The sequence below is a fragment of the Podarcis filfolensis genome (genome assembly GCF_964270895.1).
Source record: "Podarcis filfolensis genome assembly, chromosome: 12".
In the NCBI taxonomy this organism is placed as follows: Eukaryota; Metazoa; Chordata; class Lepidosauria; order Squamata; family Lacertidae; genus Podarcis; species Podarcis filfolensis.
The window spans coordinates 50,371,262-50,388,263 of NC_139614.1; the positions used below are offsets into that span (position 1 = coordinate 50,371,262).

Sequence of the window (17,002 nt, forward strand, 5' to 3'; positions counted from 1 at the left end):
ATCCTTCAACAATACCTGAGGTGTTATGTCAATGACAGAGAAAACGATTGGGTCGAAAAGTTGGCACTAGCGGAATTTGCTTACAATAATGCAGAGAATGTGTCCACCGGGATGAGCCCCTTTTTGGCTAATTATGGGTGCCACCCCAGGGCGTTTCCAGGGGAAGGAGGAGAGAGATGGAGTGTTCCGGCCGCTGAACTTTTTGTAGAAGAAATGGAAGCGATCCATCGTCAACTCCAACACAACTTAGAAAGGGCCAAAGAAGAATATAAGAGGCAGGCAGACAGGAGCAGAAGGGAAGGTGAAACAATTAGGGTGGGGAGTCGGGTCTGGCTATCAACCCAAGGATTGCCGTTCAAGGGGGGTTGCAAGAAATTGAGACCCAAAAGATTGGGACCATTTGAGGTCATCCAACAGGTCAACCCAGTGGCTTTCAGACTCCGGTTACCGAACCACATGAAACTGCACCCAGTATTCCACAGGTCATTACTGTCACCATACAGGGGGGAAGGTGAAGGGGTATCCACACGGGGGCCAGCCATAGAAGAAAGGGAAAGCCGCAACTATGTGGCGGAAATCATCGACTCCAGGTGGAAGGGTAATCAGGTGGAGTATTTGGTCGCGTGGGAAGGGGAACCGGAGTCGGAAAACACCTGGGTGAAGGCAGAGGAGGTCCATGACGAGATCTTGATCGAAACGTTCCACCAAAGGTTCCCCAGGAAACCTCAGCCAGTAGCGAGGTTCCGGAGGGAGTACTTTGGCACCACCGACGATGAGGAGGAACTGGAGGGATTCAGGGAATCGGAGTTGGAAGGAGGTACAGACTCCGAGGAGGAGGAGTACTTGGAAACCGGAAACAGCAAAAGGTGGAGGGAAGTGTTCGAAACTTCGGAAGATGAGGGAGGTTCCTTCAGGGGTTTTGCTCCCTCGCCTCCCGCAGAGGAGGGGAGGGAAGGGGGTGAAGGGGGCCCTGGAGGGGAGGTGGATGTCAGGGAACTGTCATCTGAGACGAAGGAGGTGAAAGGGCTCATGGAGGGTGAGAGAGACCACTCAGCGGAGGAGGGGACCAGCAGGGGGAGAAGTGGAGTTCCAAGGGAAAGTGAGTCGGAGGGAGGGCTCAGAGACACTTCAAGCGAGAACAGTGGGGAGGTTTCAGGACCTCCCGTAGGGACACCCACTCCTCGGCGGAAACTGTCACGCCGAGAGTCCAGAAGACGCGTTTCCGTTAAGGAGCTTTTATGCTGGAAGAAGTTCCGTAAACGCCCACTGTCCGATTCAACGAGCGATTGATGGAGCCATGCTTAAGGAGCTCCATCACAGACAGAGGTTTGGGAACTTAGCCCAACTCTGAGGGATCAGGATTTTACGCACAAGCAGCTCACCATCCCATCACACAGAATAAGAGAGCAAGAAGAATGTATGTTTAAAGAAGACTGGAAAATGTTTACTGAATATATGGGTGAAAATTGTGTTTATTTAAAAACGCTGGCAGCATTAAGATAAATTCAACAGTGTAAATGAGTTTTGATGGATGTAACAATGGATTACTGAATGGTTTAGTTCATGTAAAATATACAGGGATGTATGGTATGCAAAATGAACTGAGGAGAAGGGGAATCATTGATTTAAGGTTGTTTAAATGAATATTTTGAAATGTAAATTAGAAAATTTGATAAACTTGGATTAAGTCTGTACCTTGTTTAGGAATTAAGGTAATATAGGCCTCCCTCCACGACTCCGGGATTTTTATTTTGAGTTGAAATGTTTTGTAATGACAATACAAGGAACTGACTTACATTTAATAAGGAGAAATATAAATATAAGAGAGAAGGTAAAAAAGTGGCTATAGAAATGCTAAGAATAAATACGTATGGAAGTCAGAAAGAGGGGCGGGAGGAGGTCGATGCTCGGATAGAGTAATGTTTGAGCCTATTGATTTATGTATGGATACTGTGATTACAAAAAATTGAAAATGTAATAAAAATTATTTTTTTAAAAAATAGAAAATTTAATATAAAAAAGAGAATTAGCTGCAGGACCACGTTCCTCATGGAACAACCGACACCTGCAGAAAGCAGGCTTGAAGTCGCCACCAGCAGCTGATGACTGGAGACTTCAAGCCTGCTGAATAACGGTGCCCCACAGGGCTCACCCCACAGGGCTCATTGCAATACCCTGAAGTTCCAGCAATCATTGCATGATGACATTGTGACACCAAGTGATGGACAGGTGGGTGCAAAGGGGGTAGGGAAGAGAAGGATCTGGCCCCGCCAGCCAGATGAGGTTCCCCATCCCTGTCCTAGACAATATTATTCAATGAGCGACTCAGTTATTACTGAGAAGAACACCCTGTTCATTCTGGAGGGAGGCTTTGCATCCACGCCCAAGACATGCATGCGAACCTGCCGCAGTGGCAGCACAGCGCTTGGAAAACTCCTCTGCGGAATCATTAGCTCATCTCCACTGACCTCCTCCCAGGTGTCCAGCAGCATGATGTCATCCTCGTCCAAGTCATCTTGGCAAAAATCCACAATCTCCGTCATGATGAACCGGCCCGTCTGATTGGAGCACTCGAACAAGCGGGGCTGGTACTGGGCAAACTGCTCCTGGAACCTGGACGACGCAACATTGGGGAGGGAGAGACTCTGCGTGAGATGAAGCCGAGTCGCTTTCTAACATCCGACGCGGATTCTAACCACTAGAGGTCAGGCTCCCAACTCCTAATTGGGAAGAAAGTGAGCTTTCGGCCTTTTAAACCGCTACCAATCAGGATGCCAACCTCCTATCGGTGGACGTAGATTTGCATGCTTTAAGGTTAATGCTGTTCAGCGATCCAAAGAAGCGTTTGTCCCATGAGGTTTTTTTTAAATACAGTGGTACTTCGGGTTAAGTACTTAATTTGTTCCAGAGGTCCGTTCTTAACCTGAAACTGTTCTTAACCTGAAGCACCACTTTAGCTAATGGGGCCTCCCGCTGCTGCCGTGCCGCTGGAGCACGATTTCTGTTCTCACCCTGAAGCAAAGTTCTTAACCCGAGGTAATATTTCTGGGTTAGCGGAGTCTGTAACCTGAAGCGTATGTAACCTGAAGCGTATGTAACCCGAGGTACCACTGTAAAATAAAATAAAATAAAAACGAGTTTCTGTTTTTCAGGCGAAGTGAAGATGGCAAAGAAATATAATATGAAACAGGAAAGCAAGACTGAATTAAAAAGAGAAATGGAGGAGTGATGAGGGGCAGTGGCAAGGTGCAACTTTGCTTTCCATAAGAGGTGACAAAGTCGGTGTGGGTGGGTGTGTCCCGCCACCAAATTATCTATGCCCTTGACTCATCGACTTAGATATCGGAATGAGAGCTTTCAAATGACTTCCTTTCGTTTCCTTCTGCAAAGGCATCAGGGCTTGGTGGGAAAAGTACAGCCGTACCTCAGAAGTCGAACGCCTTGTGAATCGAACATTTTGGCTCCCAAATCCGGAAGTGAGTGTTCTGGTTTGCAAACGTTCTTTGGAACCCGAAAGTCTGATGTGGGTTCTGAGGCTTCCGATTGGCTGCAGGAGCTTCCTGCAACCAATCGGAAGCCGCCCCTTGGTTTTTGAATGTTTTGGAAGTCAAATGGACTTCCGGAACGGATTCCGTTCAACTTCTGAGGTACGACTGTATATTACTTTGGATACCCAGCGTTACGAGCTGTGAAAAACACACACTGAAACACACACACGCTCCTATTGTATATGTATTTTTACCCCCTGCCTTGCCACTGGCAAGCTGTGTTAACCTGAAGTCTGTGGGTGGGCATTTGCGGCTATAGAAACCTGCCTTATGCTGAGTCAGACCCTTCACCCATCTTGCTTGGTGTTGTCTACACTGACTGGTAGAGTCTTTCAAGGGTTTAAGGCATGGTGTGATGGCCTGGGAATCGGATTCAGAGGCTGAACCTGAGGATTCCCAGCCTGCACAGAAGTCCCCGCCTCCAGGGCCGGCTGAGTCGGGGCTGGGGCTTGAACCTGAAGGGTCCTCACCTGTGCCGGATCCTCAGGTGCAGACAACAGCTGAATCTGCTCTGGCTCCAGAGGTGATCGAAGACCATTGCCTGCAGGTGTGCCTCTCTCAGCCCTGTCAGGGGAAGGTGAGGCTGCCTCTGGGTCCAGTAACCCTCCTGCCTCTCTGGAGCTGCAGAGGCTCAGGGCAGAGAGGCAGAGAGGCAGAGGGAACTAAGTTCTCTCAGGAGGAGTGCTCGCCTCCAGGCCAGGAGAGGCGAGTCTCCTGTGGACCGGGACCGCCCTAGGCCTCAGAGGAGATAAAGGCCAGTCAGCCCAGTCCCAGGTTGCGGGAGCAACATCGTTGGAAACCTGTTCCTGCCAGCACCCTGACCTGCTATCCCAGAGTTCCTGACCACGCCCGGCCCCTTGCCTTGGACCCCGCTTCGCCCTCAACGGACAGCCTCCAGACCCTTGACCCAGGACCGGACTCAGACCACGCCGTACGGTAACCCCCCCCCCCGGGACCAGCACACATTGAGTCTCTCCCACCCCTACCTGGAGATGCCGAGGACTGAAACTGGGACCTCCTGCATGCAAGACAGATACTCCACCACTGATTTCCAGTCCTTCCCCTGATCCTCTTTTCAGATTTATTCACACCCATTCTCTGAAGAGACTACGGAACCGGGCATCTCTTACCTCTTATCGCTGGCGTAGGGGGCTTTGCCTCCAAGCGCGACCCAGAACTCTGCTGGTTCCTGGCCCTCTAGCACGGTCTGCTTGTCCCTCTTGGAGATAATGTCGGCCACGTTCTTGGCCATCTCTCTCTCGTCCCCACTGCACCCCTGGAGAGGCAGCACAAAACCAGAGCAAATGAGGAGTCGGCACAAAACGCCAGGGGGAGGGTGGGACGCTTGTGGAACTGGGACCCACAGGGTCTGTGGCCCTGCTCCACGCAACTGGGGGTTCTGCACTCAGTCAGTGTCAGGGGACCGCCCTGAGGAAGTCTGCACTGAGGAGGAATCCTGAATCTTCCAAGGAGCAGGAAGACAGCGTAGATTTGGAACAGTGGTTTGCAGAGGGGCATAGTTCAGAAGGCAGAAGCTGGGAAATACTGGATGGGGAACAGCTAGAAGAAGAAACACTGGGGGAGAGAGGGTTAGCAGATTCACAGTCATTGGACAACATTCCTCCACTGCCCTCCCCAAGGTCGAGAAGAGCTCAGAAAGTCTCAGAACAGAAAGCACAGAGGGTGCAAGCTCAGATTACAAAACATAGGATTGATGTAGATTAATAGGGACGGGGGGGAGGTAGCCTTAATTGGGAGCACTGCCATTTCTAGGGTGACGTGTTCTTTTGTCTCTCACTGTGACTAGTAAAGAATCTACTGTAACTGGTAAGACGTTCCTTTCGTTTGATCTTCTTATTTACTGCCATGGGGGAGGAAGCCAATTCCCCGAAGCCTGACAGTCAGTGTGCCTCTGTATACAGTCATACCTCGGGTTACAGACGCTTCAGGTTGCGTTTTTTTTGGTTACGGACCGCTGAAACCCAGAAGTACCGGAACAGGTTACTTCCAGGTTTTGGCAGTCATGCATGTGCAGAAGTGCCGAATCGCAACCCACATGTGCGCAGATGCGCCGCTGCGGGTTACGAACGCTGCGGGCCACGAACATGCATCCTGCACGGATCACGTTCGCAAGCCGAGCGTCCACTGTACTGGGAAATGTAGGTCTGAGCAATTAAAGTGGATTAAAGGACTCTATCACTCTAGTGTAGTGGTTCTCAAAAGGTGAGGCAGGAGAGAATAGCGGAAAGGTTCAAAGACGATAACAGAAACATTTAAACATTTCAGTACAGTGGTACCTCGGGTTAAGTACTTAATTCGTTCTGGAGGTCCGTTCTTAACCTGAAACTGTTCTTAACCTGAAGCACCACTTTAGCTAATGGGGCCTCCTGCAGCTGCCGCGCCGCCGGAGCACGATTTCTGTTCTCACCCTGAAGCAAAGTTCTTAACCCGAGGTATTATTTCTGGGTTAGCGGAGTCTGTAACCTGAAGCGTATGTAACCCGAGGTACCACTGTATAGTATCAACATATTTTTTAATTTGCAGAATACGTAGCTGCATTGCTTTACCCATGAGTAGTAGTTATGTTCTGTGTTACAAATCAAGCATTGCTAGAATTTGTTTCTTTTTGTTTTCCAACGTATTTCTTATTGATAGAAAAATTCGCTGTGGCACGAGCAAATCTGCCCTAGTGCAAGAAATCTGCTTCAAACAAAAACAAACCCGATCCTTTTGCGGTTAGGAAAGTGACGGGAAAATGCATCAGAAAAGGGTGGGATGAATGAATGACTAACAAGATGCATAAACATCCTGCGAGTGCCCATTGTCTGAATAATCTCCCTGCAAACAAACCGGAACAAATTCTCAAGGAAGACCAGATACAACCTAGTCTTCACATAAGCGCTGTGTAAGGAAGGCTCAGTAAAGAGGTCATCTGGAGCAGCGTTCTTCAACCTTGGGCCCCCAGACTTTGTTGGACTACAACTCCCATCATCCCTGGACACTGGCCAAGCTCGCTGGAGATGTTGGGAGTTTTAGGGTATGGGCAAACAAGATTGGCGTACGCTGGAGCATATGCCCTAAAATTCACCTACCTTTCCACACCACAGGTAGCACATTTGGTTGGTCCTGAGAAGGAAGACATCATTGGAGTTGAGCGAGGAGGCTCGTGCCGGGACCTCGACGGTCTTGGTGTTGAATTCATCTGTCCCCCTCACTTGGAAGAGCCGGACGGCGGGCTCCGGCTCACTCTTCTGGGCACGACTTGTGCCTCCCTGGAAGAAACAAAGCAGTCTGTGAAGCAGAAATCCATTTGGTTTGCATCTCAATGCAAACTCTTCTAAATTTGCACTTCCAAAAATTCACATCTCTCCCGTTTCTGGTGATGCAGTCTTCTGGCCAAGAGGGGTATACAAGAAAGTGTGTACACCGGGCGAAAGTGCATACAACAAATACAGATATCAGTAAAAATAGGTGTACAAAAATGGATTGTATCAGGAAAAGTTCCTTGCAGCAGTGTGCACATTGGGCAAGATTTTGCACGTTAGGAGAAATTAACATGAACATTTGCTGAAATTTTCACGATGCATTGTAAAAAGAGTATCGTAATCCAATGTAGCAATGGGGGGAAACAGAAGACTGGAAAAATGAGATATGGAAACGGACAGATCTGCCCAATTCCTTGTTGAGCCACGGCTTTTCTGCAATGATCTGGAAGAGGAACACGTAACAGATCGATACATTATCCCCCGCTGCTGTTCCACAGTCTATTGAATCGCATTCAGCAAGGTCCTTCTCTTAATTAAATGTTTGTTTGTTTCAGTCGCCTCATCTGCTCCTTTCAAGGTAATGCCCCTCACAAAGTGATATACAGAGAGAAAAAGAAACAAGACTATGAAGCACTGAGTGGATCCAGACAAACAGACACATGGAAATATTGAATTGGATCGCCTAAAGCAGCGGTTCTCAACCTGTGGGTCCCCAGATGTTGTTGGACTACAACTCCCATCATCCCTGAGCTCTGGCCTTGCTAGCTGGGGGTGATGGGAGTTGTAGTTCAACAACATCTGGGGACCCACAGGCTGAGAAAGGCTGGACTGAAGTGTGTTAAAAACAGGCAACTTTAAATAGATTATGGCCTCCCAGAAAGGGCCAAGCAAATGAGAAAGGAGAGAGTTCTACAACTGTGGAGCCACCCCCAGGAAGGCCCTGTTGGGTGGGGAAATAGTATTATAGCCACTTTTGTTTTAAAGACGTGGAGTTTTGCTCTCTTTAGAGAGAGAGGAATGGGGGAATGGAGGGAGGCTGAGAAATAAGAGACTCTGAGGTCCCTTGGTGGGTGTGGGCTTTGGACCTGGAGAGCCTACCTCATAGATGATCAGTTTCCCCTTGAAGATGGAGAGGAAGTGTCTCGGCTCCTTCCCCATCGTCACTCGAACCTGCACCGGCTCATCCCCGTATTTTTTGTCCAGCTCCACAGCATTGAAGGCGCAGGCAGTGATTTCATCCGCTGAGGCGTGGCGGCCCTGAAGAGGAACAAGGGGGACACCCTCAGATATGCAGCGTTGTTCAGACCCGAGGAGGAACCACCAAAAATGGCTAGCAAAACTGGAGAATGTGGCATTAGCAAAAAAGGTGGAAGGAGGAAGGGCTGTTTCGTGAGCTTTGTAAAGCTTGGAGAATACAACTTAGAGCAGGCTTCCTCAAACTCGGCCCTCCAGATGTTTTTTGGCCTACAACTCCCATGATCCCTAGCTAGCAGTGGTCAGGGACGATGGGAATTGTAGTCTCAAAACATCTGGAGGGCTGAGTCTGCTCCAGATGTTTTGGGCCTATAATTCCCATGGAAGTCTGGAGGAAGTCTGCTCCAGATGTTTTTGGCCTACACTCCCATGATCCCTAGCTAGCAGTGGTCAGGGATGATGGGAATTGTAGTCTCAAAACATCTGGAGGGATGAGTCTGCTCCAGATGTTTTTGGCCTACAACTCCCATGGGAGTCTGGAGGAAGTCTGCTCCAGATGTTTTTGGCCTACAACTCCCATGATCCCTAGCTCGCAGGACCAGTGGTCAGGGATGATGGGTATTGTAGTCTCAAAACATCTGGAGGGCCGAGTTTGAGGAATCCTGCTCCAGATGTTTTTGGCCTACAACTCCCATGATCCCTAGCTAGCAGGACCAGTGGTCAGGGATGATGGGTATTGTAGTCTCAAAACATCTGGAGGGCCGAGTTTGAGGAAGCCTGACTTAGAGGGGACTAGATGACAAGCTTTAGGGGGGTGGCCTGCTTAGGCATGGCCCCCAACGAAGGAATGTGTCACCCTCGCCTCTAAAAAAAGAAGAGAGGTAATCAATTTGCACAGTGAAATTTATGTCAATAGGTGCAAATGTAGAAACAATTACGATAATAAAATGGGGGGGGGGAGAGACATCTCACCCTAGTGAGGAAAACTGTCCCCATTTCAGTTCTCAACAAAATTCACCAACACCCTTCACTCTCACCCAGAGGGAAGAAAACTGCCCAGCACCGCAAGAGGACTCACTCCGGGAAGTGTGGGGTGTCTAATAGTTGGTTTAGCTTGGGCTAGACTTGGTCATTGAGGCAGGAAGAAGAGCTGGATGATATAAGGCCGTTTTTGTATCATAGGGTGCATCCCGGATAATTTGGGTGGGTCTTAAGAAAGCATATGCTGCAAAGTTGTGGCATACAGTTAGAACAATTTCACAGTTCACCCCTTGGTTTAACTGTGTTAAAGAAAACTGATTCTGGCTTTCATTTACTTTGTTTTATGTGCACTCAACTGAATAATTTTGCAAGTGCTAGTGCAAAGATTAGTACAAGTGCAAAAGGACTTTCTCCCCTTGCCTGTGCCCACTGCAACATCCCCAAGTCTGCTCTGGAGGGTTGAGGGGCTCCCAGAACAGATTTAGGGAGCTGGGGGAGAGCTTTCTGTTATGCAAGGAGAAATATTTGGACTAACGGAACAATTTGCTTAGTGCTATGTTAAATGCAACTCATTGTGAGCACAATTCAAAATGTTGGTGCTGACCTGTAAAGCCCTAAACGGCCTCAGCCCAGTATACCTGAAGGAGCGTCTCCACCCCCAATGTTCAGCCTGGACACTGAGATCCAGCTCTGAGGGCCTTCTGGCAGTTCCCTCACTGCGAGGAGCGAAATTACAGGGAACCAGGCAGAGGGCCTTCTCGGTGGTGGCGCCCACCCTGTGGAATGCCCTCCCATCAGATGTCAAGGAAATAAACAACTATCTGACTTTTAGAAGACATCTGAAGGCAGTCCTGTTTAGGGAAGTTTTTAATGTTTGATATTTTGTCACATTATGATGATGATGATGATGTTGGGAGCCGCCCAGAGTGGCTGGGGAAACCCAGCCAGATGGGCAGGGCAATAATAATAATAATAATAATAATAATAATAATAATAATAATAATTTGATTGGCCCTGACAGTTCAACAGAATGAAAAATTGAGCAATTCCTGCTCTCTCTGGGCAGCTTGATAGCCTTAACTGTATGCCACACTATGGAGCCAAAACAGCCTCTAGCACTCTGTACTCTCCACTTTAATCTGTAGGTCGATTCTCAAAGTCACTAAGAAAACAGGAGGCTTAAGATGTAAAAACACCAGCGTTCCACTGGGCCCGATTCACCTTCTCAGAGGACACTGCCAAATAATGAAACCACACCTCTTGATCTCAGCCATTACTTACAAGCCACATGTAGATGATGTAATGAGGCCTGCCTAATTTTGTGTAGGTGTACAAGATGAGGTAACAATCCCCGCCATAGAACTGCCCGTAGGTCCTGGGGGCAACTGGAGCCATTTCTAGATCCTCAATCCTCCACACCTATGGAGAGAAGCACAGAGTTAGGAATTCAGGGTTGTGGGGATGAGGTGGTGTGCACAGTTTAGAAAATGCTGGGCCAGCTAATTTAAAGCAACATTCGTTCTCAGAAATGTGCCTGTTTGTTTCTTATTTAAAGCACCTGGACCCTGCTCTTCAGCTTGAAAACATCCCACAGCAGCATACAATTCACTAGAAATGACACAGACTCTGCCCCTGGGGCTTACAATCGGAAATGGCACAAAAGGAAAAAAGGGTGGGGAGGGAAGAGGAAAACAAGCGAACTCAGGCATCCAAGTCTCAACATTGCGAGGTTCTGCTTACAGTTGACAAAGTAGGCCTAGGTGGCTCTGAGAATGCAGGTGGGCTTTACAAAGTGGGCCATTGGCTTTCTGAAACCTAACAGGAATATCATAGAATCATAGAACTGTAGAGCTGGAAAACACCATGAGGGTCATCTAGTCCAACCCTCTGCAATGTAGGAATCTTTTGCCCAGTGTGGGGCTGGAACCCACGACTCTGAGATCACAAGCCTCATGCTCTACCAAGTGAGCTATCCCAGCCATATGCCAGCTTCACCACGGGGGCCCAGCTGATACCTCGCCCTTGCCCCCAGCAGATGGCCACACTTCACCTTGTCCAAGAGCACGTAGAACTGATGACCTCTTGGCCCAGCTGGTGAAAACAGCAGTGAGTAGAAATGGCTGTCCATTTCTGCCTATCGCTTCTTCTCATGCCCAAGGAAAATTGCTACTATCTGGTCAAACAGGTGCAGGATTTTGTCTCTGTGCTGGGCATCATTACAGTTGTGGTGGTTTTTCTTTTTTTACAGGATCACCTAGAAACTTCTTTGTTGTCGTTGGAAGAACTGGATGAAATTTGCAGGCAGGCTAGTAACCCAGCCAGGCACCCGCTGAGGTTGCAGCACCCCATTAACAGACCCATGGACAAATATCCTCTGGACCTGGCCCTCCTCCTTCCTGATTATTTGTGCTGGGTTCAGGGGTAACCTGAGCAACGCGGTCCAGGAACGGTCCAGAATCCGAAGGTTCCGCTGGGAGTCTGTCCAACAGGGCCAAGGCAGGAAACCAGGCAAGGACAGGTATAGGATCTCAGGCAGCATCTAGCAAACAGCTATGTTGCTCCCGCAACCTGGGGCGGGGTCCGACAGCCTTTTATCTTTGTCGGGGCAGTGGCCGGTCCTGATTCCCCGGTGACTCACCTCCCTGTCTCGCCCGAAGGTGAGCACTCCTCCTGCGAGTTCTCAGGTCTCTCCTTCTCTCAGACCTCAGTCTCTGCTGCTTGGGAGACGTTGGTGGGTTACTAGACCCAGGGACCATCTCAGCCTCTCCTGACCAAACCGGTAGTGGAGCAGCTGTAAGTGATGGCCCAGCTGAAGGCAACGAGGTCAGTCATCCCCACATCTGGAGCCGGGGAAGGCTCAGGCCCCTGACTTGGCCCAGCTGGTGTTTGTTGCAGGGGAACCTGTGCAGACTGGGACTCTTCAGGATCAGGCCCCAGACTTGGTTCAGGTGATGCCTGAGGCAAAGGATCCGGTGCGGACTGAGTCTCCTCTGGTTCCGAGTCTGAGCCCGAGTCCCAGGCCATCACACTATTGCAACTTGCTTGCATGTCCTGTCTCCCCGGCACTGGCCCAGACAATGGTGGGAGGAGACGGCTAGGAGCGGAAGCTGGGTGACCTTGGGCCAGCCCCCATCTCTTCACCTATCCTACCTCACAAGGTTGTTGTGAGGATGGAATGGGGAAGAGGGGAACCATGGACACCACTCTGAGATCCTCGGAAGATAAAGGTGGTATATAAATGCAATGGATGAATAAATAAAAAATATGAGATAAATGGCAGCTGGTGATAAATGGCAATGATGTCTTGCCCAATATCCTCCAAAATCTGGAGCTGGCATCAAGGTAGGGCGGAGAAGAACTCACCTCTACGTTTCCAGAGGCATCATCGGCCATCCGCTGTTCAGCAGCCAACTCTGGTCTTGCGTGCAACTGCGTGACGTCAAATTTGACTTGATCCACTTTGGCTGCGTATAGAACACAGAGAGATGTTATCTCACCTGACTGAACCGCATTCACTGCAAGCAATATATGTCATAAGGACTGGGACATGCCTATTTATAGGATGTGCGTAGCCTCTCTCACACACAGCAGATGAGCTCTCTCTCCCTTCATCCCTGACCACTGGTTCTGCTAGCTAGGGATCATGGGAGTTGTAGGCCAAAAACATCTGGAGGGCCAAGATTGAGGAAGCCTGATCTAGTCCAACCCCCTTCAGTGCCGGAATATGCTGCTGTCCCATACAGTGGTACCTCGGGTTAAGTACTTAATTCGTTCCGGAGGTCCGTACTTAACCTGAAACTGTTCTTAACCTGAAGCACCACTTTAGCTAATGGGGCCTCCTGCTGCTGCTGCGGCGCCAGAGCATGATTTCTGTTCTCAACCTGAAGCAAAGTTCTTAACCTGAAGCACTATTTCTGGGTTATCGGAGTCTGTAACCTGAAGTGTATGTAACCTGAAGCGTATGTAACCTGAGGTACCACTGTATTGGGCTCAAACCAGCAACCTTGGCCTTATCGGCACCATGCTGTAAGCAACTGAGCGACCCAGGCCTAATTATCACCCCCCTCCCACCCCCCCCAAAAGGCTGGAGCAATTAGCATTTTTTAAAATATAAAAACCCTGCTCATTAAGTGCAAAAGTGCATTTAACATCATGTCAACCTTTGTCCGAAGGAAAGAGATTTGGGTGTTTCTGTCTCACCAATTTTGCCAACGTTGTAGGTCTTGCCAAGTCCCTGAGTCTCGTCTTTTTCCGACCACTTCTGGAAGAGTTGCTTAAACATCGCCGACTCCGCCCCGTCGTTCATGACTTCTACGTTCGTGGTGGGGGGATACCCTTTGGCTTGGATGAAACCCTAGAAGGACCCCGAGAACGTGTCAGCGATTCTGGCAAATCACCAAAGGGAAATAATTCTGCAAATCTATAACTTAGTCACCCGCGGAGTGCAGCGATGGCCAAGAAAACATTCATATCCTATAGTGCTGTTACTGCAAAGCAGATGCATATGTTTGGTACTGGATGAAGAATTTATATTATTAGTGGAATATTAGCATTCTGCCTTGTTCTTGTTGTTTTAAAAAGAGTGCTTCTATTCTACTCCTCAAGGCTGCTAAAGGCAGCTAAGGGCATGGGCATTCCCCAAAGGAGGGAAGGGGCAATGGAGGCTGGAACAAGGACTTGGGGTGGAGCTTTCAGGTCCTATAGAACTTTTTGCCCTTTGCCCAGACTCTCAAAAACAAGACAAATTATTCAGCTATTATTTAGCATATGCACATTGACTTTTATTTTGCCAAAGCCACTTCCGCCCTGCAGAGGAGGTGGGATTGCGGGCGTCACGGCCCCACCATGTGCGCAGGGCTGGAGCCCAGCCCCTGCGTGATTGGGGGAATCCCTGGCCGCGTCACCCCCTGGCCAGCCAATTGGCTGGCTTGGGGGGCGTGGTCTGCCTGATTTAAATGCAGGCACGGCCGGGGAACCTCCCTCTTTTGCCGCCTACCAGCTGTTCCTGTTTCCCACCCTCCCGCCCTTTAAGGCTTTCGTTCCTTGACCTTGCTATGGACCTTGGTTGGTCGCTGTTGAGGGGCCTGGTAGGAATTTTTCCACTTGGAAAATTGGCACCAGCCACTTGGTTTTCGCCTGCCTCGTAGCAAATCATCACAACTTTCTTGGTATTGGCGGTTAGGCATTGGTATAGTTCTGTAGATGGAAGAGGGGAGGAAGCGGCATCACCTGCCCCACATACTGAAGGGTAGTCCGATAAAGGATTCTGGGGGGCGTGGCCCTGTCTGAAGCCTATGGAGGTGAGGGCCTAAGGCACGCCCCCTATCAGTGACCCCGGGGGAGTTCCTAGTTGATGTGCATCAGCAAGGCTCCCCCTACTGGTGGTTAACCCTTCCTGGACTTCTAGTGGATGGGCTGAAGCCAGATATAGTCAGTTAGGACCAATGCCTAAGCCAATACCGTTCATCACCTGTAACCAATAAAGCTGTGGCCTTAATTAGCCCATTAACCTTAATAATTGTGTCATGTGTCTTTATTTCCACTGGGGGAGGGGGCGGGAACTCGCCACGCAAACATGTGCCAGGTTCAAAACTTCACTCTGTGTTTCTCTCTTTAGGGCATGACAATAATTATGATGCCCATTGTTAATAATTTCCTAATTATATTTACATTCCTTGCAAGAACCCTCCAAGGTGCGTTCAGGTATTGGCCTCGTAGGAAGAGACCTGAACCCAGCTCTCCCTGATTCAGATTTGGCACTCTGTCCATGCCATTAGCTGTTTCTGCATGCTTTGTGTCTGAATGTCCCTGTTGTGATCTGACTGAGTTTCCCACCCACCCCCTTTTTAAGCGGAATAAAAAAAACCACTTTTTTTTTTTGCACCTTTACTTGAACGCCCAACTCACCACTGCTCGGCTGAACGCTGCCTTCTTCTCTTCTTTGCTGGAGTCTTTTCCACGCCAGACGTAAATTTTAAAACCTCCCTGGTCCAAAATGTGACAGTCCTGTTAAAATAAAGGGTGTGTGTGACAAGAACCTTCACTGGATTTGAACCCAGGACTTTGTAGACCAGGGCACATATCTGCTAAACTGACAGATACTCTCACAGGGGGACCAAAAGAGAGAGGATGTCACAACAACCATTCTGCACAGACTATTTAGTACCTTACCTCATGCTGCAAGAGGTCTTGAGTCAGGGGACGGGTAGCAATTTCTTGAACTACTAAATCCTTCCCGTTTTCATAGACGCTGCAGGAGGAAATGGACAATAGGAATAATAATAATAATATAATAATTTATTATTTATACCCCGCCCATCTGGCTGGGTCTCCCCAGCCACTCTGGGCGGCTTCCAACAAAGTATTAAAATATAGTGGACGGTTAAACATTAAAAGCTTCCCTAAACAGGGCTGCCTTTGGATGTCTTCTAAAAGTCTAATGGTTGTTCTTCTCTTTGACATCTGGTGGGAGGGCATTCCACAGGGTGGGTGCCACTACTGAGAAGGCCCTCTGCCTGGTTCCTTGTAACTTGGCTTCTCGCAGTGAGGGAACCGCCAGAAGACCCTCAGAGCTGGACCTCAGTGTCTGGGCAGAACGATAGGGGTGGAGACGCTCCTTGCCCTCAACCCTAAAGACCTAAATACCACCCATTCCTTGGGGAGTTATCCAGTTATCCTCAGGCTAATGCGGCCCCCCAACACTCCCCATCTGGCCCCTGTGACTCTCTACAGGCCAGCCCCACCCCACCCGTGCTTTGCACCCCTTGGAACAGTTTTTGTCTGGCTGGAACGCCATCCTTGAAACTCTCCCCCTCAGACCTAAGAGCCAAACTACACTTTATATTAATCATACAGCTCGCCCCTGGTGCAAAATTTTTCCTTCCCCATCTGCCAACATTTCTCCAAGCTTGGTTCTGATGTCAGAAATCAGGAAAGGACTGAATGGAGGCCCCCTATACAGGGGTGTGGGCTTTCAGTTATGCCAGGTGAAGCCAGCCCTTGATTCCTTCTATTGGAATTTGCCAAGCCCAATTCGACTTCCTACGACTGGTCGCATATCTCCTCACCACAAGGGAGAAACCAGCATGGTCCCACTCATTGGCCAGTGAAAGAGCAGCAGCTTCAACATCTGCTTTCCTCTTTCCTCCCCGCAGCTTTTTCCTATTGTGTTGTGCCGTGTTAGATTGCAAACTTATATCTGAGCACAGCACATACAAATTTAAGGCATCTTATCAGCGACTAACATGACCGTAATCTTCAGCTGGTATTTACGGTGATATAAAGGAGGCCCTCGAGACATCTACATCACTTTTCCCATCACAGAATTTGGGGGGTTCAAATTCAACGGGAGTTGCTTTTTAAATTTCTCAGGCCTAAAGAAAACAGGCCAATTTTGGGCACCTGCCTTTTTTTTGGAGAGAGAGAGAGAGGGAGGGAGAAAGAAACTGAGAAGTAACTCCCCAAGACTTACTGGTAAAGACGGACATTGGCTTTCTGAAGTTCATCAGCTTTCTCATCAGGCAATGCTTCCCGCAGTTCCCCGTGCCTCTCCCCCAGCACCGCTTTCATGATCTGCATGAGGTCTGGGCAGTCCTTCTCATTGTCGACGACGCCAATCTGAGCCCGGCCCCCCCTCTCGCCGTCCCGGATACTTCGAGCCAAGACCATGCCCTAGAAGACGGGGAGAATTACGGAGGCATCAATATGCATAATGCTGAATCAGACCGTTGGTCAATCTAACATTGTATTGTCTCCTCCAGCCTCCCCTAGAAGTTGGAGTCCAGATGTTTTGAACTACAAATCCCATCAGCCCCAGATAGCACAGACTGATGGGAATTGTAGTCCAAAGCCTGATGAGAATTGTAGTCAAACACCCATCACTCCCTGGGATGCAGGAATCTTTCATCCAACGTGGGGCTTGGACCCTGAGATTAAGAGTCTCATGTTCTACCAACGGACCTAAGCATTGCCATTTCTCGAAAACTGCGCCAGAATTAATGCCACTCTGATTTC

The 17,002-nt window shown here is 49.1% G+C and overlaps 1 protein-coding gene across 2 annotated transcripts in view; it reads right to left on the minus strand.

Moving 5' to 3' along the window:
* Positions 1 to 17,002, minus strand: part of VILL (villin like) — a 60,060-nt gene that overhangs the window by 13,501 nt on the left and 29,557 nt on the right. For both annotated transcript variants that reach the window (XR_014540464.1, XM_083579467.1), the window contains exons 7-16: positions 16,461 to 16,660; positions 15,161 to 15,239; positions 14,897 to 14,995; positions 13,190 to 13,343; positions 12,353 to 12,453; positions 10,271 to 10,408; positions 7,913 to 8,071; positions 6,641 to 6,820; positions 4,679 to 4,824; positions 2,469 to 2,613 (exon numbers count right to left, since the gene is read on the minus strand). Coding sequence is in view for 1 of the 2 variants with exons in the window: in XM_083579467.1 (XP_083435593.1) it covers positions 2,469 to 2,613; positions 4,679 to 4,824; positions 6,641 to 6,820; positions 7,913 to 8,071; positions 10,271 to 10,408; positions 12,353 to 12,453; positions 13,190 to 13,343; positions 14,897 to 14,995; positions 15,161 to 15,239; positions 16,461 to 16,660 (1,401 nt within the window). In the remaining variant the exon portion in view is untranslated. The remainder of the gene's footprint in view (positions 1 to 2,468; positions 2,614 to 4,678; positions 4,825 to 6,640; positions 6,821 to 7,912; positions 8,072 to 10,270; positions 10,409 to 12,352; positions 12,454 to 13,189; positions 13,344 to 14,896; positions 14,996 to 15,160; positions 15,240 to 16,460; positions 16,661 to 17,002) is intronic.